Source organism: Cydia strobilella, chromosome 11 (genome assembly GCF_947568885.1).
Source record: "Cydia strobilella chromosome 11, ilCydStro3.1, whole genome shotgun sequence".
NCBI lineage: Eukaryota > Metazoa > Arthropoda > Insecta > Lepidoptera > Tortricidae > Cydia > Cydia strobilella.
In genome coordinates, this window is record NC_086051.1 from 16,410,168 (window position 1) to 16,433,209 (window position 23,042).

The 23,042-nt window shown below is 37.6% G+C and overlaps 1 protein-coding gene across 2 annotated transcripts; it reads right to left on the reverse strand.

The window, feature by feature from the left end:
• Positions 1-896: 896 nt before the first annotated feature.
• On the reverse strand, positions 897-22,604 carry LOC134745619 (UDP-glycosyltransferase UGT5-like). Of its 2 annotated transcripts, none has more exons than XM_063679721.1 (4): positions 21,746-22,604; positions 3,014-3,233; positions 2,141-2,360; positions 897-1,226 (listed from the first exon to the last, which is right to left on the reverse strand). In XM_063679721.1, the coding sequence occupies exons 1-4, from the start codon at positions 22,568-22,570 to the stop codon at positions 965-967; spliced, it is 1,527 nt and encodes a 508-aa protein (XP_063535791.1). In that variant the 5' UTR covers positions 22,571-22,604; the 3' UTR covers positions 897-964. The 2 variants fall into 2 exon arrangements, with proteins under 2 accessions (XP_063535791.1, XP_063535792.1); XM_063679722.1 differs by lacking the exon at positions 21,746-22,604 and adding an exon at positions 8,106-8,934.
• Positions 22,605-23,042: the final 438 nt, after the last annotated feature.

The window sequence follows — 23,042 nt, forward strand, 5'->3', positions numbered from 1 at the left end:
ATGTAAGAATAATTTTAGCTATGTAAATATGTAAAATTAATAAATGTAAATGTAGTCGTTAATTTGGCAAACTAGTTAATTCATTATAAATTTATAATGTTAATGTTAACTTTATTTACTTCTCTTAGTATAGATTTAAAAAAAAATGTAATTCTGGAAGAGCGAGGTCTCCTGATACAGGTACTTCATACCTAATAGGAGGACTCGACCACTATGTATTTACCAACTAAGATTGAAATGAAATAAATTATTATCTTATCTTATCTTATTATCGTCATTTAGTACCCTATTACAAGCGTCATTATAGATGGATCATATAAGAAAACTCGCAGTCACAGTACACAGTAAAATCAAAATAGCTACTTACAATAATTAAGTTCTGAGGATTACTATTATTACTAGTATTGTTACTATTTAACACAAACTTAACGATCTGTATAATATAATAATAAAGAAGATGGAATAACAATAAGTACCGTGTGTGGCTTCAAAACTAAGCACACTTTATCACAATACACTGGAAATATGTTTTCAATAAAATAATTATAAAATAAAAAGTCATTTACTATCGAAAAAAATAAAATCGTACAGAAACAAAATTAAAAAAAAACACATTAAGCACAATAGATGGTGGATGACTGGATATAAAAAAAATATTTTACAGCATGCAAGGAAAAAAGCAATTAACATATTTAAATACCAATTTACACAATTGATTGATTTTAGTTATTATTAAGATTAATTATAGAATAGTATTTAGAATTATTTAATTTTAATCTTACTTTAACCCTTAATTTTAATTTTGAATTGAATTTTATGTTAATTTTGATTTTAATATTAATTTAATTTAAAGAAATATGGACTCTCAATTTACATTATTAATATAATAGTCACATCTCCATTGCTCAAATAGGCAGCTTGACGGCACAAAGCTCAAAAATAAAATATTTAGATTGGTTTACGATTAAGTAGTTTTAACTTTAACGTTTCGTCCAGTTAACACTTTATACAACCCTAAAAGTACTAGCAATAAACCAATGATCATCGCAAGAGCGGCCGCTATTATGTCTCCATCGATGAACGTAAGCCAGCTCACATGAACGGCGGGGGCGCGCCTGCGCGTGCGACGCCGCAATGTGCGCTCGATCCACCAGACTGCGCGCTCGAGTGACGACTCTGAGCGGTCTTGCATCTCTTCACTCAGAAGCTTGGAGCGGGTGCGGTAACTGCAATCGGGAAATGAAGGACTTAATGATAAATCGCAATTTCAATGAAATTTAGAGCAATGAGGCCGTTCCATCGGTTTGCCGCTGTCTTTGTCACATTTCACAAGAAAGAACGGGAAAGAACATACGCGCTAAGTGTCAATTTTGATCGAATTTTGTCGGTTTTTATTTATTTTAAAAACGTTACCTTACAATATCGAAATTCTAAAGCTATGAAATTACTATTTACGTTAAGATTGTTTTTTCTTCTTTTTTTGTTTATAGTATCACATAATAAATAACCGAGTAAAGTAGGATTAAAAGTCCGAGTTAGAGGTTACTTTGGGAATTAATTGTATCGAGCGAAGTGTCATAATTCGTGTATCGGAAGCTATGTTGTTAAAGATAATATAGCTAAGAACTGCATATATTGTCTACGAATATCAATGCCTCTTAGAAAAACATGATCATATAAGGAGATTTTTCGCCTTCTGGCTCAGGGAACCGCCTTAAGAGTTTTTTTGCATTTCTCTAACTATAGGCAAAGTTAGAAAACTGCCGATAAACGTTTGGCCACCGAAGTCACGCTCATCTCGGAGAATCGCCCTAATGAGCATCTTATGATCATTGATAATCTCCTCAATATTTCTTTTTAGTTATTCATCAGTGAGTTAAGCCAACTTCACCTTGCGTCCGACACCGAGCCTCTCATATATTAGTTCAGCATTAAACCACTGGTCACCGAGCATAGGAAAAGCCAAGTAAGTTTTATTTGTGCTTATAATAAAATTAGTGCTCGTTTACTACCTCTTAGGCCAAGACTCTTATCTTCACCAACATTTTAGCCCAGTCCAACTGCTCAAATCTGCATGCACCACTATGCATAATACCTTACTCAGCATTACACCTTGTTTATTAATAGGTGATTATCTTACCCTTGGTCTTTAATAATCTCCTCAATATTCTCTCGTAGTTGGTCATCAGTGAACGAAAGCAACTCCATCCTTCGTCCAACACCAAGCCTCTCATATTGCTCAGCATTAAACCACTGGTCACCGAGCATAGGGAAAGCTAGAAGAGGCACACCAGCGCGGAGGGCCTCGTCTGTGGACTGGAGGCCTGCTTGGGTGATGAAGAGGACAACCTTCTTGTGGCCTGCGTACAAAAACATTGTCCATGTAGACTAATGTACACTATTACTGCTAGACTAAACTAAATAAAAGAAATGGGCTACTAACAAGTGACGACTAAAATTTCTAAAGCTTCCGTCCCAGACAGAATAAAAAAAATATTGCTAACACATAAATTAAAAAATGGCCATTGCTACTGAAGACTGTCATCTAGTCATATTCGCCAGACCACTAGGTTGTTAGACTGTAAATGTAACCTAAGTCATCGTATACACCATGAACTCAGAATACTGAGGAAGGCATGGAGACATTCGCACATTGGCTGGCAGTTTTGTAGTCGGATCCTTTCACTTCCACACCATATTATATATGAAAACATCTTTATATTGTTTGTCAATGCCATCTTGCATTAACTAAATTTCTCGAGTGGCGACCACGTACCGGAAGGCGCAGCGTGGGTAGACCCATCACAAGGTGGACTGATGACCTGGTAAAGGTCGCGGGAGTCCGCTGGATGCGGGTGGCGCAAGACCGGTCATTGTGGCACTCTTTGGGGGAGGCCTATGTCCAGCAGTGGACGTCCTCTGGCTAATATGATGATGATGAAATGTTGAACTAAATCAAAGTCAGTGAAGGTGCAAAATAGATCCTGCATAATTGTATAAATCAGATACTTACGCAGCAGATCAGACTGCGGAAGCCAAGCTGACGTCCGCACATTAGCCGGAAGTCCCGCTGGCGGCTCCTTCCACTTCCACAGCACATCATACGGCAGTTTCTCGAAGACCCGACTGAAGATCGCCATACGCTCCGGTGGAAGCAGCGACGGATCCGTGTTTGTCCCGAAACTCATATAGATGACTCCGTGCTTTGATGAGTCCATCCATGATTTTAGATCCTGGAATCACCAACGAAGGTATCTAAATCGGTATTTTAGGTAATTTTATGGCATCTTATATCTTATATGGATAATCGCGTACCGACGTTTCGAAAACGTCGTTGTTGCCGTTCCCGCACTTGGTCTTGTTAGTTCGAAAACTCGCGCAGCCAGCAGCCAGAAGATGTTAATGTCAACTTAACCCACTCTTTTACCGAAACTACGAGGACAACATTAAGGCTATTATGTACGTGTTTTAAGTTCCGTTTGTTCCTAAATAATAAAGTGTAATAATCGTGAAAGTTTAAATTAGTGATCTCTACTACTATATAGGTACTATACTACTAATTAGATATTAAATATGTTGTCATTAGAATTGCTACCAATCATAATCCGTACACGGCGGGAAGAAGCTGATAACTGGCGGGAAAGAAATGAAGAAATTTGCACCTTATGTAATTCAAAATTAATTTTTTACAAGCATAAACTCTGCGAACGATGCTATTAAGCTTAGAATAAATTTAAAAGTGGAAAAATTACTGCGGATGTTGCTAGGTTCCCCTAGACCCATATAGTGGGAAGATTTGCTGACTATGGATGAGGTCTTAGTGGCTCAGTTGGCAGGCGCTGGAGTATCGATCCAGGGGCTGTAAGTTCGAGTCTCACCCAAGGCAGTAATTTTTCCACTTTTAAATTTATTCTAAGCTTATGTAATTCTATGTTTAGTTCAAATTTCTTCGAGTTATCAACTTCATTCCGCCGTGTACCGCATTAATAATTGAAGCTTTGAATTAGGGCTCAAAATAATCGGTGCAACGGTGGTTAAATAAACGAAACTCGGAATGCGAGTTCTGCCAGCATCTAAATGAGTGGAGATCTATTAAATAGTATTCTCTTGTTATCAATTTGTAATAGATATGATTTGCCAGAGATATTAATGATTTAAAGAGATATTTTTTCAGCCAGAAATATCACTCGTTGGTCAAACATTAACAAATTGTTAAATATTGGTCTGATTTAAACTTACTCATATAGCTATGCCTATGTATTTACATAATAGATATATACACTAAACTATTTAAATTAATAACTAGCTTGAACCTTAAGAACTTGTACCTACCAAGGATGCTGGCGGCATTTCCTCGTTGTATCGCAATGCTGATACGTTGTGCGAGGAAGCCGCCATGATTATGTGGTTTTTGAGGAATAATTTGTAACAAGAATACACTATCGGCCCAATTCGAACAATGCTTATAAGATGTCACACCAATGACAGATCAGTATCGTATCGGAGTTGCTTATCGACCGCCATCTTGGTGATATCGGGTCGTGATTAATTTCTTTGTTTTTGCTCGTTAACGTTATTTAAAGTATAACACTGATAGCTTATTATGCAGTAAACTAATGTGGAATTATGCGGATAATGAAGAGTTAATCTAGAGACGAGTTTATCCACCGTTCTGGCGACATGGCCCTTGTAAAGTCCAGCTATCGCCTTACAAGAGCTAATAAAATCACCGTACACTGCCTTGCACTAACCGTACAATTTTAGTCGTATTTAAAACTCCTAAGACTTTGATACTGGTGAAATAGTCCCACTGGACTGAAGCCATAATTTTAAAAGAATGAATTAAGGAAGTATCTTATCGGTGTGACATACTAGCTAATCCAAACAGCAGATTTGTTGCGTGACTTTTTAGACATTTTAAATTTGCTACGTCACACTACCATTAAACGAGTCCAAATTGTAGCTAGCCAATTTTCAATATAATTATATGATATTATGTAGCAGCGTTTAGACTGTTGCGGCCATATTTAAATTGCTTCTATTCTTCAAAATAATGATGAGAACGTCCATACGGCTAAACATTGACGCAAGTACGAAAGATGAAATACACCAACCGAATACCGAACCCAATACTACCGAACCCCAATGATACCGAAGACAATAATGACATACCAAACAATTAAATTGTCGCAATCAAAACCTGTACCACGCGACCAAAACGTCGTAAGCGCCGTAAAATTCATGGCGCTTACGCGTTTAGGTCGCGAGATTCACGCTCCGCTTCTATGGATTGATGCCAAAACGGCAGCAACTCATGGTCATGGCGCAAAATACTGGTATTCTGTGCCGGTTCTATACGTTAGTAATAATAGTTCAATGGTTGGCTGGTGTGATTGACTTTTAAGTAATAATTTTGAATGATTAATAAATATTTACATAACTAGATAATAAGATAGATAGTTGAATATTTAATAAGGTCATAGCAATTAAAAACCAGTCCCGACATTCGTGACACCTACAGTCTACTTACCCATTATACTGACCAGTATAGGGATGATCCCCGCTGACGCACAGTTATTACGAATCTCGGAAATAAGTTAAACTGGGCCTTAGCTTACTGTCAACTACAAAACGTTTTGTGTACATCTCAAGTAGACGAAATGTTAACCATATGCACCACTAATCACCTTGTTTTGTTTAAGCCTATCGTCCGATTTTATTTTACTGTATGTTTAAATACCCTCTATGTTAAGTATTAGTTCTTTCGATAATTTCCCCAGTAGCATTTATACGTCATTATGACGTCAGCGACGTCATAATGACGTAATAATGCCGTAATTATGACGTCGCTGACGTCATTTTGCTACCTGGGTTCATGCAAAATAAATGTATTTGTGTAGTTTTAACCCTTAAATGCATAATGATGTATATATGCATCGTATATTTGATGGTCCGTGGCTCAATATGCAGCTATCCAAAATATTATTCCCTCAACATGACACATCTATTTCAATTTATTAAAAAGTTATACAAAAAATCATGCATTTAAGGGTTAAGCTCTCATGGAAGTGAATTATTCTCAAATTCTTAGTGAGAATAAAGAATCTTAAACCTAAATTTAATAACGATTTGATTTCTGATGTTTGATTTACAGTAAGTATTTTGTAAAGGTGAATTTTTTTTTGTTCCACTCGTTAGCAGTTCCCTCATGCCTTGAAACTCATTGCAAGATTCCACATTTTGAACCATTTTGAAATCTTCCGCTGGCTCGATCAATAGGTTCTTACGAGGGGCAATTTTTTAATAAAACAACTTTGCCCCTTGTAAAACAAATAGCAATTTTATAATTATTCGAACTGATAATTCGTTATAGTTAGTTGGCCCGTTATTTGGCCCACTCTGTATAAAGTTAAATGTACCTATAACAGGAAATCCACGGCAACAACATTGTTTATACACAATTAAGGTGAGTCACGTTAGACCGGGCCGTGTCCGGGCCCGTTTTCTATGGAAAGCATCACGTGATCACCTGTCATGTCATAGAAAAGTAAGCGCCGGAAGCTCCGGCCCGGTCACGGCCCGGTCTAACGTGAGTCATCCTTTACGAGTAGGTTCGTTACTGAATTATTTAGATAACAGGAATGTCAGGAGTTACAGCTAATTGTATTTAGATGGTAACAAGCTACGTTAAAAAATATTATAAGTCGGTGAAATATTCGTCATTAAATATATAAGAAATTAATGGAATGTCATTAGTTCCGTGGAAGATGGGACGGGTGCTGGTGTGGGACGCCACATGTGTAGACACACTAGCCCCGTCTCATCTCCACGGCACTACTGCAAAAGTCGGCGCTCTGAAAAATTAAAAATGACCAATTATACCATTATGTCTCGGCCCCGAAAACGATTTCGTACTCTTTGGCGTCAAGACTCTTGGCCCGTGAGGTCCGACCGCGTCTACACTATTTATTTAAAGAATTTTCAAAAAGAATAGCAGACACCTCCGCTGATCGTAGAGCTGGCAGCTTCCTCGCACAAAGAATAAGCATTGCGATACAGCGAGGAAATGCTGCCAGCATCTACGGCACCATGGGAATAGTTTTTAGTTATTTATTTTAAGATTAGTTTTATTTATTTTAAGATTTAGTTTTTAAGTTTTATACTCATAACATATATTGTATTATCCTATTAAATAAATATCTCTAGAAATTAATTCGTATGTCAATTAATTAATTAAAATTAATCAAAACCTGTATGAACACGTGCAGACAACAAAAGCAAAAAAACATCAAATGTGTATTATGAACCTACTTATACATACCTAATTAAGGTTATGGTCGGTAATAAAATAGTTAGAATGGTTAAATAAATAAAGACTGTTGTGCAAAGAAATCTCTAGTTGGCAATAATAGTTTTATATAATTTTTAAGAAAAAAAACCGACTTCAATGGGGGATGCCGCTGAAAGTTTACTTATTGTTGATGGTGCACTCTTAGATTCCAGACAATGAAATGAAAGAGATCTTTTGCCTAATTATGTAGAAAAGGAGGTAAAACCACCCACTTTTCTAGTAGCATTACGTTTCTGTAAGGGTCGCAGCTCTAACCTAACCTAACCCACTTTTCTGATAGCATTTCGTTTCTGTAAGGGTCACAGTTCTAACCTAACCTAACCTACTTTTCTGATAACAGTTCTGTTATGTGAGAATCGCAGTTAAATCGGGACCAATCTGTACCTAAATGTATATACTTACAATCAAAAAAAGAATTTTCAAAATCGGTCCAGAAATGACGGAGTTATGGAGTAACAAACATAAAAAAAAACAACCGAATTGAGAACCTCCTCCTTTTGAAATCTTGAAGTCGGTTAAAAATACCGTTTGCCCGCGAATTAGTCTGCGTGGAATTATCATAATTATTCATAAAAAACAATCCCATATCCCCGAGCCTCAAACTATCTCTTTATGAGTTTTATCTACATTGGTTCTGCGGTTTAAGTGATAAAAGTTAACAGACAGACAGAAAGAGCTAATTTCGCTTATAAATAATCAATTAACTATTTATTAAAGGGATCTTGCAGATATGTATAACGGTACAAAGGCTTACCTGAGGCAGATCTTTAGCCGGCACACAATTAAGGCTCCCCAAATGTATCACATTAGGCGGCACAGGGCGGTAGCCCTCAAACACAGGATCTATATTCACCATCAGCAACTCCACATTATTCTTCAACTCCTCTAACGCAGGCGTATCTTTGCCAAACAAGTCACGAAGCATCACATCTTCCTTTTCCTGATACGACATCGTTAACCGACGCAATAGGTAACGGTTATACATCTCTGTTACTTTCTCCCATAATGTAAGATTGTACAGACGCGTGCGCGGGGTGTCTGGGTACAATAGTGGGTTGACAGGAGCACCCATTAACTGGTATTGTTCATCCGTTCCCCCAAGAGAACTCATCAATATAACAGGCGCTTTGAACACGTGAGACAGTGCCAGCGGCGGCCGCGTCCATGCTTCTGCGATCACTAAATCGAACTGTTTTTCTTTTTCAAACACCTTCTTTACAGCCTCACTTTTCATTTGCTTCGGGAATATTTCTAACATGACATCCATTGCCATCTGCCACCCTGTATTTAAATTATTTTGCTTTCCAGTGGCGGTTTTAAGCAAGCGGTCGATCCATAGAGAGTAGGATATGTCGTGTAGATCAATTTCTGTGAGATTCGGCGGGGCCTGATCTGGAAAGGCTGGATCAGTTGTCAAAATAACAACACGATGACGCTTTGCTAACTCCTGTGCTATTGGGCGGAATTCTACCTGATGGCTAATAGAAGGAGTTGGCACTACGATGAGTATTCGCGCGGTATCTCCGTACCACGCGCATGCGCATATAATAAACGCGCATCGCCACCCACTCACCATTCTCAAGCCGATTATCCCAAAAAATACTCACTACAGACTACAATATATAAGTGATAGCTACATCACATACTATCGTGTAGGTAATATAGTCATGATTACGTCACATAAGATAACACATAATCAGGAGACCGATGCTGTCTTTTCAATTTGATAAGGAGGCATATTGTTATTACAAAGGATGGCTAAAAAATAAGTGCATTCCTGTTGCCAGGGACGTTTTGGGATTATACTGAGCAATTTTTACATAGCGAAAAAAAATTTGGTTGTCTCATTTTGGCTGGTCCATTATCTATGGGAGGGTCAATTTTTTTTCGCGCTTTCGTGGTTGGTCCCATAGTAAAAGTTGCTCAGTATAATTCCAAAACCTCTCTGGCAACGGGAATAATGAACATCTTGGTATGCCGAAAAAAGGTAGCCGAGCTGACCCTGCCAACTATAGACCGATTTCGGTCACGTCCATACTCTGTAAGAGTATGGAACGTACGTGTACTGAACAACCGACTCCTGGCATATCTAGAAGCGAACGACCTGCTCAGTGACCGGCAGTATGGGTTCCGCCGAGACCGGTCTACTGGAGATCTTTTAGCGTATGCCACGCACATCTGGAGTGAGGCCATCGAGAAGAATGGAGAGGCTTTAGCTGTCTCTCTAGATGTATCGAAGGCCTTCGACAGGGTTTGGCACGAGGGCCTTATTAGCAATAAGCTACCGTCCTTCGGTCTACCCACTAGTCTTTGTGACTGGGTATCAGACTTTTTGAGGGATCGATCGATTCGGGTTGTCATTAATGGCTGCTCGTCCGATCAAATGGCAATCAATGCCGGAGTCCCTCAAGGGTCCGTGCTTTCAGCGACCCTTTTCCTGCTCCACATAAATGACCTGCTGCAGCCAGGTACGTGCGGATATGCAGATGACACTACGGTTGTTGAAAGCTACATACCCAACTCACGAGCTCGTGGAGCCTAAATTCAGGCGCTCAGGGAGGCAATGGTCGAACGCATGAACGTGTCACTAAAGGCAGTATCCGATTGGGGTGAAGCCAATTTGGTTGCGTTCAATGCTAGTAAGACTCAGGCGTGTCTGAAGATAAGACTAAACGGAGTCCATTCCATCTCACTCCTACTTTCCGAGATGTATCCCTTCCGTTAACAGATCATCTTGAGCTGCTCGAAATCTCGCTGACCTCGAAACTCAACTTCGGCCCGCATATCGAGTCGAAACCACAGTTAGCGGCAAAAAGCTAGGCATCCTCAACTAGGTGAGGCAGTATTTTACACCTAGGCAGCTGCTCGATTTTTACCAAGCACAAGTCCGATCGTGTGTAGAATACTGTTCTCATCTGTGGGATGGCTCTGCAAAGTACTAGCTTGAGGCGCTCGAGTCAGTTGAGAGGAGGGGTAAGAGAATCATCAATGACAGCAATCTGACGAATGCTCGACTCCAAAGTCTGGAGCATCGTCGCAAGGTTGCCAGCCTGTCGATTTTTTATAGGAGACATTTCGGAGAGTGTGCCGACGAACTGCACAACCTTATTCCTCCATCCCATTTTTACCATCGGACTACAAGGCAAACGGCATTCCGGCATCGCTTCATGGTAGGAACTCCAAAAATACGCACGAAGCGTTTTGCTTCCACATTTCTTATGCGAACTGCCAAGGAGTGGAACGCCCTGCCCGAGTCTGTGTTTCCGCATGAGTACAATCTAGGGCTCTTCAAGGCAAAAGTTAATAGGTATCTCATAGGTAAGCGTGCTCCACCGTAGACCGCATCATCACTTACCATCAGGTGGGATCGTGGTCAAACGCCTGCCTATTCATCATTAAAAAAAGGATGCACTTATTTTTTAGCACTATAGGTGGCACTATATTTGCCACTATAGGTCAGCAAATTGGGACGGGATGCGGTCCTTCTTTGCATCCTCCCCTTGGAGGCAGGTTTGCTTCACGCTGGATGATCCCAACGTCGTTGGTGATTCTGTTGCCGACGTGGTGCTGCAGGGAATTGAGCTTTTCATTCCATCCTCTGTGGTTCCTGTTGGTGGCAAATCCCAACCTTGGTTTGGTCGTTCCCGCAAAAAGGCCTCTCGCCGAAAGCAGGAATGCTACCAAGCCTGGGTAGACGCAGCGGTAGTACGGGATGTAAAGACTAGCGCATTAAAAAAGAAGTTTAACTTTGCCTTCAGGTCCTTCAAAAGAGTTATTTCCAGAGCAAAGTCGCTGCACATTGGTGGAATTGGCGAGAAATTAGAGCGCCTACCGTCGGGAAATCGTGCGTTCTGGCCTCTTGCCAAAGCTATAGAGGGGAATTTCTGCACGCCATCTTTTCCACCTCTGCACACGGAGAATGATTCATTGGCCCATGACGCAAAAGACAAAGCCGATCTTCTGGGTAAACTCTTTGCGTCCTACTCGACTTTGGATGACGGGGGAAACGCGCCGCCGATCATACCGCGGTGCGAGAGCTGTATGCCGGATGTCCGGTTCAACCAAAGCTCGGTGCGCAAAGCACTTCTTTCCCTCGACACTCATAAGTCGAGTGGGCCCGATGGAATCCCTGCGATTGTGCTGAAGATGTGTGCTCCCGAGTTGGCACCGGTCTTAACGAGTCTTTTTCGGCTCTCTTACTCTTCTGGTGTAGTCCCGACTCCCGACCTCGTGGAAGTCTGTGAGTCTGGTGCATAACTACATTAGTTTCTAAGCATTTGTAATGGATTCACACTTTCAACCCCTTTTTAACCCTGTTAAGGAGTGAATTTTTAAAATCGCTGAAATTTCCTTGTCCTGTATTCTAATAATATGCCCATATACACAGTTTCAAGTCCCGTACTCGATTTTTTTTTGATTTTCATACAAACTATCAACCCCTTTTTCACCACTTTAGGGGATGAATTTTCAGAAACGCTGAAATATGTTTTATTGGTTTTTAATAATATATCTTTTACCGAAGTTTCAAATTCCTAGCTTAAAATTAAACTTGAACTCCATACAAACGTTCATCATTGTTTTTTTCAAAATAGCTTGTTATCTCTTGTATATGTCGCAGTCATGAATCTAGTATAACTCGGTCATGAGGGGTGGGGGAAAATGACCGAACGGGATAGTCTTATGTATCTTTCAGTAGGAGTAGCAGAGAAAGCGCTGTTATTGTTTGTCCTTGTCATAGTTTCACTTTTCCACCGCTGCCACAACCGAGGTTGTGGCAAACAAATAAGTACGTGACATGTCATGTTTGTTCGTTGCTTGTTTAATTATTGTTGTTTTGTATGAAATTGTGCTTTCTCTTATGAAATATAGTGATGGTTAGCGTTTTGAATGCTTGAACTTTGATAAAATAATGGTGAATTAATCTGTAATCGGCTGTAGTAGCGTCTCTGAGCAAAGATATGAGATCATAACCTTTCACACGTAAGTACGGTATTTTACACCTTCCTCTTAACGCAATATGTGAGAATAACATCGTAAAATTACGTTACACTCAAAGCAATGTAGAATCAAACGATTTCAATAAAACTATCACAATTATTTACGCAAATTAACAAAACATTATTTGTAAAATTATCCGCCCAAATTACGTCTGAGGTCAGCCATTTTTAAACTTCTTCTTAATTTAGCTGCATAACAATCATGTTAGGGATACCAGATGAAAATATCATAATTTTATGGGTAATTTTGACCTCGAAGTTCAAAAAAAAAAAAACATGTGAAGATGTAAATGTGGTGTACATTAATTGGTGCGATTGCGATTTGTGATTTCTTTAAATTAAAACCCATAATACATTTTATTTTACGTTTTATTTACTAAACATGTTTACTTTTGTACCACCTGCGCGAATTATAGGAGGTATTTCATTGTTCATACGCCTAAAAAGAACGGCCCATTGACATTTTATTTAACAATTTTTTAATACCGTCAAACAAGCTAACTTTGCCTCCAGGGTAATCGCCCCAACGTGATATCAAATATTGGGGTAATTTTTACCAATATGGTATCCCCATGTTTATGACGTCATCTATGTCTATCCCTTACGGGCGCACGCGGTAGGCCGCATCTATAGAAATATACTAGATCTATTGTCGCAGTAAGATAGATAAAGCCGTTATATAGTTATAACCCTAGGGATATAATTATATGTCGTAACATAGTTATACGAAAGCGATTCATTACTCATTCATTCATTATTCAGCGGTAATATAACTATATCGCTAAACGTACTAAAGACGTATTATAGTTATATTCCTAGTAAGATAGTAATTAATCGCTTTCGTATAACTATATTACGACATATAATTATATCCCTAGGGTTATAACTATATAACGACTTTATCTATAGTCTAGGGATATAACTATAACTCCGCCGCACCGCCGCACTTCTATCTACAATTATTTTACTAAACTTAATCCAGTAATATAACTATATCACTAAACTAAAGACGTATTATAGTTATATTCCTAGTAAGATAGTAATGAATCGCTTTCGTATAACTATGTTACGACATATATATCCCTAGGTTTATAACTATAAGCAACACAAGGAAGCTGAATATTGTTTGAATAATAGAGCATGCCGTACTGTAAGCTAATAAGCTAGCTGAATAATGTCTGTAACAGCGCTGTTACAGACGTTATACAGAAGATTTGGGCACAAATTAAACAGCTTACAACTGAATAACAGCAATAAAATAGCTGTATAAGTGTGATCATAGTGGTGAATCATCTGAATAACACTTGTATAGAGGCTGTCAAACGCTTCTATACCGCTTTTAAACCAAAGTTATCCAGCTTTGTATACAATGAAACAGTTATTCACACGTTATTCAGCTTTTGGTTCATAAGTACATCTTTACAGAAAATATATTCAGATATTATCTCTAAAATTCAGAAAATGTGTGTGATTAAATCAATGTTTTCTGTCTTCCATTTTAATTTGTGAACTTGTGTTAAAGTTTTATAATAGTTTCTGAAGTGAAGGAGGAGATTTAATCTATACATATAATAAAGCGGAAGAGGGTCGAAAGTCTGTACATCTATACATATAATAAAGCGGAAGAGGGTCGAAAGTCTGTACATGGAAGAAATTCGAAAAAAAATTGGCTGGGGATACTTAGAATCGATAACAGAACACATTCCAACAGTTTTTAGAATTTTTGTCTGTTTATCTGTTTGTCTGTTTATCTGTTTATCTGTTTGTCTGTTTATTTGACCGCGCAACTAATGAAAACGGCTGAACGGATTTTGATGCAAACTTTACTAATCTGTCGAAAAAATGCATGGCCAGGTTATAGGCTATAAAAATTTGAGAAATTTTACCCCTAAGGGGGTTAAAAAGGGGATGAAAGTTTGTATGGGGTTCAAGACTTATTTTAAGCTTGCAATTTGAAACTTCGTAAGAAGATATATTATTGAAATACAAGAAAACTAAAATCAGCGTTTTTGAAAATTCATCCCCTAAGGAGGTGAAATAGAGGTTGAAAGTTTGTATGGAGATCAATTTTTTTTGAGTGCGTTACTTGAAACTTTGTATAATGGGCATATTATTATAATACAGGAAAAGTGATTTTAGCGTTTTCAAGAATTCGTCCCCTAACAGGGTTAAAAGGGGGTTGAAAGTTTGAATCCATTACAAATGCTTTGAAACTTCTTAGAAAGGTATGATAGACGATTACAAAAAAACTAATTTTGACGTTTTTGGAAATTTAGCCCCTCAGGGGGTTGAAAAGGGGATGAAAGTTTGTCTTGGGGTGCAAATTTTATTTTAAGCTAGGATCTTAAAACTTTGCAAAACGATATTATATTAAAAAGCAAGAAAATTACTTTCAGCGATTTTAAAAATTCATCCCCCATGGTGGTGAAAAAGGGGTTAAAAACTTTATCTTGATAACTATATCATTTTAGCTACTAGGCCAAGTTAGGTATCGTTTTTGTATAAATCGGGTATGCCGAATTCATTTATGATATCATAATGACACCATTCCCGAGTGAAAACACAAAAAATATGAAAAAACTTTTTTTAATTTCTCTTTACGCTTAAACCGCTAAACCGATTTAGATAAAATTTGGTATAGAGATAGTTTGAGTCCCGTGGAAGAACATAGGGTAGTTTTTAACCAAAAAAATGGAGACTGCGTTTGCATGGAGAAGCGGCCGTGCCCTTTCCTCTTAATAATGGTCACGAAGGTGGGTACTTTAAAAAAAAACATTTTTCAGTAATTTTTCAGTAAATGTCAAACGATTTGGGACTTACACGCGTTACCATGCCTTCCCGAAAAAAATCGAATCGTTCGCGAAAGTCTCGCAATGCATTGCGGCCACAAGGGGCAGGGCAGGAGTCTGAGAAAAACCACGGTGAGAGACTCAGTGGCGCTCTAGCCAGGCAAGGTCGCTTCGCTTTCGGCTGAAACGGCAAGCCAGCGCGAGTTCTATTGTGATCCCAAATACATCGTACGTAATACATATGTAGGCGCAGATCCTGACGTGAGCGTCTGCTTCGCTATGACCATCAACAAGTCGTAGGGGCAGATGCATTTCCCACTCCGAAAACAAAAAAAAGGGGCAGAAGCGGCTCGCCGCCGGCGTCATGCTTAGACTGATTTGACTGGAGGACCGATTTGGATGACATGATTTTGATGGGAACACCCAAATATTCCGAAATACGTTTTTCCGATTTTTATAACCACGACTTTCATAATCCCCATTATTTATAAGTCCGAAATATCAAAATTATGATTTTTAAATTGGATGGAATTTACACGATGGAATAAAATCACGAAAGTGCTATTTCCGAAAACTTAAAATCCGATTGTCACTTGACAGAAAGCTTAAAGTTCCGATTTTACACTTTTCCGAAAATATTTTTTTTTCCGAATTCCTAAATTCCGAAAAATCATTGTCCGATCGGAAATAAAATAATTCGGTATTCAGAAATTTGGTTTTTTACAAGATCGGAAAAATGAAATCCGTGATATTCAAATGAAGACTCACGTTTTAGTAATTATTACGGGTACCTGTCGTGCCGCATCATGTTAAATTCGGCATAAAATATTTTTGGCATAAAAATTCGGCATAAATAAATTAGACAGAACTGCGAACCTGCGAACCCGAACTGTTGCTAGAAGTGGGTTAGGTTAGGTTAGAACTGCGACCCCCAAGAAAACGAACTGTTGCCAGAAGTGGGTTAGGTTAGGTTAGAATTGCGACCCCCAAGAAAACGAACTGTTGCCAGAAAAGTGGGTTAGGTTAGGTTAGAACTGCGACCCCCAAGAAAACGAACTGTTGCCAGAAAAGTGGAAATTTAAAAATTGGGATATTTAAAATAGGAATCACGTTAATTCGGAATAAGGGCAATTCCGAATTCGTGATTTTGAAAATCGTAAATGTTAAATTCGGTGTTTGCCACCATCGGAATTGTTATAGTCGGAATTATGTAGTTCGGAATTTACAATATTCGGCTCTTTGGGTTTTCGGAAATATAAATCTTCGTGATTCTCATCATTCGTAATTATGACAGTCGGAATTTTGATGGGTCGAGCATTTAAAAATCGAAATGATAAAATTCGACATTCTAAAATTCGGAATAAAAAATTTCGGAATTATGTAGTGTACCCGATTTGCATAGGTACAGTCAAGGACGTAAAAATACAAAAATGGTACTGTATCGTTCGATATACACCTACTACTCTATGCCGTTTAAACCACGTCAAAATTTTTAATAAGGGAAAAAAAAATATTCATTTTGGAGTGTAGTTTTATTTAGTGGTAGCAAAGAGGATATAATATTATAGAGCTGTACTGTCATAGTAAATTTTGTAACCACAGTAAATTCACGCCCATCTATCGACACACTTTAAAACTAAAAATGAAGATTTATTAAAATACGATAAAATGTATTTAAATATGGATAAATGATCATTTTTATTTGCGTTAATTATTTTTATTATTTTGAGCCATGTTCTTTCACTGTTATGCGTTAAAATTGTTAAATAATAACAAACGAAACCGTCAACGCCCTCTATACGAGAGTAGGCAAAAGGTAGTAGCGACATCTGATCGAGAATCAAATTTTCGTGATTTTCGAGGCACGTTTTTTCCTTAGACTGTATCCATCTATTACGGAGTTATATCTATCTTTGGTGGTAGGTACCTAATTGTAATTTTTTTTATCTGGACTACAGTCCTCTAGCGTATCCATCTGTCAACTTTACTTTAAGTTCTGTCTCCAGGGGACAGGGAGATAAATTAGGGGTGAATTAGCCGCTTACTGACACAGACCGAATTCCACGCAGGCGAAGCCGCGGGCACAGCTAGTGTTTACATAACTTCAATCTCATAACGCATGCCACTTTACTGTAAATACATATATATATATTTCAATGAAAATTTTAATGCGCCGCGTAAATAATGCACTGTTAAAAAAATAAATATAGACATATTACTAGTCCACTTTTAAATTTGTAATTTTTTTGCGGTATTCAGGTGTTTTAGTGATAAAAAATGTACTTTAACAAGTTATGCTACGATAAAATTCGTTTTATAAATGAACAAACGTTGGTTTTTCAGTTCATTTTGAATTCTTATTGAATTGTAGAGGTTAGAATATGAGCAACCGTAATGGCGACCGACCGTGCTGAATATAAGCTGCTGCCACAGATATTATTGTGCTAAATTTCTGAATAAGCATTCACATTAGTCGCGTTACTAAGCTACATTTTAGATAATGATGGTTTTAGAACAGCAAGTTTTGAATAACATCAGTATAATAGTAAATTGTTTTCTCAATATTAACGACCATTAGGGTTCTATACACAAATAGTAAAGTCCATTGATCCTCTTACTAGTTTGATGAGAAATATTGTAGGTATGTAACACGGGCGATATATATTAAATCCTACTTCCTACTAATATTATAAACGCGATATAATATTTAATTTATTATATGACAAATATCACAGAAATCACACAAGTCGGTACGGCACTGTTTTGATCATGCTTTTTAGGGTTCCGTAGTCAACTAGGAACCTTTATAGTTTTGCCATGTCCGTTCGTCCGTCTGTCTGTGTGTCTGAGGCTTTGCTCTGTGATCGTTAGTGCTATAAAGCTGCAATTTGGCATGATTATATTAATCCGACAGTCGTACAATAAAATCTATAAAAAAAAATTTTTCGTTTAAACCCTATAGTGTGGGGTATCGTTGGATAGGTCTTTCAAAACGAATAGGGATCTTAAACAAACATTTTTTGATATTGAATTGAATATTTTCGGAAATAATCGCTCCAAAAGAAAAAAAAATGTGTCTCCCCGCTAACTTATGAGCCATGAGTCCAAAAAATATGAAAAAATCTTAGAAATAGAGCTTTAGAAAGACATTAAACGAAAACTATAGCGAACATGATCAGTTTAGCCGTTTTTGAGTTATCGCATAAAATCTCCCCTTCATAGTAAAAAGACGTACAGCCACAGTTATTAAGACATTAAATGGGGTTTTGAAGTTATTTGGCATTATTTATGTAAATAAAGTAAAATTTTAGATAAAATTGCTTGTTTTACTTGCTTGTTATATTTAATTTCTCTAAAACAGTTCATTCATTGGCTGAATGAGTAATGCCGTTTACTATTGGCAGTTTTAGAACGAAAAAGTAAAAAAATAAAAAGTAAGACACAATCCCACAGATTTTCATACTTTATTTAACAAATCATTTTAAAATTACTGCAGTTTCCTAAAATATGTATTTTTTTTTCAAAGATATTGCAATTTAATGTTTTTCTTTATAGATTATTATGACCAGACATGCAAAGTCTCCGATAGAAAGTGTTCTATGGAAAAAGTCATGGCTATACGTGTATTACTTTAATTTTAATTACTGATTACGCAAATTTGCCTCGTCTTTTTGGTTTCCTCGTATTCAATATGAAAAAAAAAAGATTGTTTAACTCGGGTGAAAGGCACCAAGCATCATTTCATCCCTTTGTTAACAATCTTCTAAACTAATAGCTCCAGTTTAGCATATTGGGACGAAAAGGTAACTACGGAACCCTACACTGAGCATGGCCCGACATGCTCTTAGCCCGTTTATTGCATTTATGGAATAAATGACCACCGCGCACTTGTTGTTAAGCAGTAGTTTGAATAACACTTCTCAATGCGTTCATTTTGCAGCTTTAAGCAAGAAAAGATAATACATGATACGTAGATGTCTTAACATCTTGTAGGCCGCTATTCATAAACCTGAATTTATTAATTGTGCCATGATAGATACATGGCACAATTATATATGAAGTTTGTTTATTCGTTAAGGCCCACCCAGAACTCTTCAAAACATTTAAAGATATATGCAACTTTCCTACAAGGTACCCAGATCGTCTCGCTGGCCCTGGCCGTAAGACACAATTGTACAGCAATAACGCATACTGTAAGTCCATTGACATTTTTAATCGCCTTCATGATGAAATTAAAGATCTGCCTATTAGTTTATTTAAGCGTAAACTTAAGAACTGGCTCATTCAATGTTTTTACTCTGTTGAAGAATATTTCGATTACTTTAGACATCAAACTTGAGTTTTTATGATATAATTAGTTATTGAATCTGTATTGTAGTTATGACATATTGGTAATATAATTGTAATTTTGACATTTTAGTAATACGCTAGATTTAAGAGCACTAGAATATTAGTTGTAAGTACTCTAAATGCGTACCGTTGCATGCTTTCTTTTAATATTTAGGTACTTTAAATTTTGCATGCCTGTTTCTGGTGGAATCTATGTGACCACAATATATTTTTTTGTAACATCTCTTGTACCACATTTTTAAGCAAAATAAAAAATATTCTATTCTATTCTATTCTATTCTATTCTATTCTATTCTATTCATGTGTACTAATATCGCTATAACTTAGGTATAAGTGTTGTTCTAGTATTTATTATTCAGACGTTTTTTTATACTACATCGGTGGCAAACAAGCATACGGCCCGGCTGATGTTAAGCCGTCTCCGTAGCCTATGTACGCCTGCAACTCCAACAACAACGTTATGTCTATAAAAGCCATAATTAACCGATATATGTAGCTACTGGATAACAAATAAGATGTGGATATCTTTACAGCTTCCAGTAATAGCGTCAACCTTTATTCAGAAACTAGCATTAAAACAGAAACTGTAACCGCCATTATACAGTAAAAAGTCTCCACGGACGCTTCTTTTCAGCATTTAGTAACCACTATCACATTTTTCTTAATATTGTCTGCTTAATATCCCACTACGCAGAATATACACAGCTACTTGCTGCTAATGGCTCTATTTTGCAGCTTTTAGTAACCACAAATGCTTTAAGCTGAATAATGTCTGACTAACTGTGTAAGAAATAAGTATTATTCAGCTTTAACATGCAAAACCGATACTATACAAAACTTATTCAGCATAAATTGGTATACAGGCCCACATATTTTTTTATTCCGAATTTGGTAATTTCCACCGCTTATACACAAAATTTATGCAATCTTAATTTGAATAAGATGATAATTTTACTGCATTATCCTGCTTGTGTGTTGCTTGGGAACGGCTTTATCTATCTTACTGCGACATATACATTTTAAATGTAACTTTGTGTGCAAATATTAACTTTCTAGCTTTTTGTGGTTTCGCTTCTGCGTTGATGGGTCAGTCAGTCAGTCAGGACACGTGCACTTATATAGGGTAAAGGCACCAGTGCTCAGCCATGCACCAGTGGTCAGCCTTTCTTGCTTATTTTTGGCTGTAATTATCAAACCTTTTCTAATTTTCATATCAAAAGTAGGTGATATTATAGATTGATAAACTATTAATTGAAAAATAGTTTAATTTTTAAAAGAATTGTCTAGCATCAACGACAACACTATTGCAAAGAAGTGCTGTCTTCTGACATGAAGGATCATGTGATATGCGCCATTTTTTTGGAGTGTAACATGGTAATTTGATAAGTCGTTAACAGCCGAATTATGATTTCTTGTTAAAAGAATGTGGACTGCATCACAGAATACGAATCCGTATAAAAGTAACATTTTTAAGGCGGCTGACTATTGGGAAATACTTTTTTGTACGAAATCCAATAGTCAGCCTCCCTTGGCTGACTACTGGGTTTATGGCAGTAATTTTGAAAAGGTCGTAAAGCCAGAAGTCAGCCGGGGGAGGCTGACCATAGGAATCAGAACCTTTTTTTATTTTCAAATGATATCAAAGTCGTTAAGCGAAGCACCTTTAAATATTTACATTATTATGACTTTATTTGATTGAAATAAGTAACTACCCAGTAGTCAGCCTTAGGCTGACCAGTGGACATTGACATCGCAGAACTCAGAACCCACTAATCAGCCGTTAAATTAGGATGGCTCGGCACTGGGTACTTAAAGGCTGTCTATTGGTACACAGGGGGCTGATTACTGGCAAAAACGCAGTTTCATTATATTCAATGAAATATTTCCAAAAGCAACATTTAAAAACGTTTTATTCTTTACAAAATTTAAACTATATGAAATTCTTGAACAGTAAGTACAAACTTTAATAATTCTTATAGGTCAATTAGTACGCAAATTAAACGATCTTGAACATAGAAATTTCGTAAAAAGGCTGACTACTGGTTCCTTTACTCTAAATAGATAAGAAGCATTTACTCAATATGTATTGTGTTCAGTGCAGTAATAAAGCATCATTTAAGCTGAACACTCGTTTCTACTCAACTCCGAACCCTTACACGCTGCACATGCGTGAAATAGCACGCTTACTGAGCAAGTGTGATGAAAACGATTATTATAAAACGGTTAGTACAAGACAGCGTACGGTTACGTCGACTTACCTGTGGCAGATCTTTAGACGGCGCACAATTAAGGCTCCCCAAATGTATCACATTAGGCGGCACAGGGCGGTAGCCCTCAAACACAGGATCTATATTCACCATCAGCAACTCCACATTATTCTTCAACTCCTCTAACGTAGATACGCCATCTTTGCCAAACAAGTCTCGAAGCATCACATCTTCCTTTTCCTGATACGACATCATTAACCGATACGATAGGTAACGGTTATACATCTCTGTTACTTTCTCCCATAATGTAAGATTGTACAGACGCGTGCGCAGAACGTCTGGGTACAATATTGGGTTGACAGGAGCACCCATTAACTGGTATTGTTCATCTATTCCCCCAAGAGTAGTTACCAATATAACAGGCGCTTTGAAGACGTGAGACAGTGCCAGCGCCGGCCGCGTCCATGCTTCTGCGATCACTAGATCAAACTGTTTTTCTTTTTCAAACATCCTCTTTACAGCCTCACTTTTCATTTGCTTCGGGAATATTTCTAAAATGAGATCAAATAATGTATCAATTTGCGCGTATAAATCATTTTGCTTTCCAGTGGCGGTTTTAAGCAAGCGGTCGATCCATGGAGAGTAGGATATGTCGTGTAAATCGATTTCTGTGAGATTCGGCGGGGCCTGATCTGGAAAGGCTGGATCAGTAGTCAAAATAACAACACGATGACGCTTTGCTAGCTCCTGTGCTATTGGGCGGAATACTACCTGATGGCTAATAGAAGGAGTTGGCACTACGATGAGTATTCGCGCGGTATCTCCGTACCACGCGCAGGCGTATATAATAAACGCGCATCGCCACCCACCCACCATTCTCAAGCCAATTATCCCAAATGCGAAAAATACTCACTACAGACTACAATATATAAGTGATAGCTACATCACATACTATCGTGTAGGTAATATAGTCATGATTACGTCACATAAGATATAATCAGGAGACCGATGCTGTCTTTTCAATTTGATAAGGAGGCATATTATTATTACAAAGGATGGCTAAAAAATAAGTGCATTCCTGTTGCCAGGGACGTTTTGGGATTATACTGAGCAACTTTTAGATAGGACCAACTCCGAAATCGCGAAAAAAAATTTGGCTGTCTCATACATTTTGGTTGGTCCATTTTCTATGGGAGGGTAAATTTTTTTTCGCGCTTTCGTGGTCGGTCCTATAGTAAAAGTTGCTCAGTATCATCCCAAAACCTCTTTGACAACGGGAATGCACTTATTTTTTAGCCAAAGTGTCTATGTCGACGCGCAAGCGATATCATAATTAAATTAAAACAAT

Bases quoted from the DNA above. Each gene is read 5' to 3' on its own strand.
- LOC134745619 (XM_063679721.1), bottom strand. From the start codon at position 22,570: ATGGTGGGTGGGTGGCGATGCGCGTTTATTATATACGCCTGCGCGTGG. The intron at 3,234-21,745 runs GTAAGTCGACGT...TGGTGATTCCAG, and splicing joins CGTCTAAAGATCTGCCACAG to GATCTAAAATCATGGATGGA. The intron at 1,227-2,140 runs GTAAGATAATCA...TCCCGATTGCAG, and splicing joins GAGATTATTAAAGACCAAGG to TTACCGCACCCGCTCCAAGC.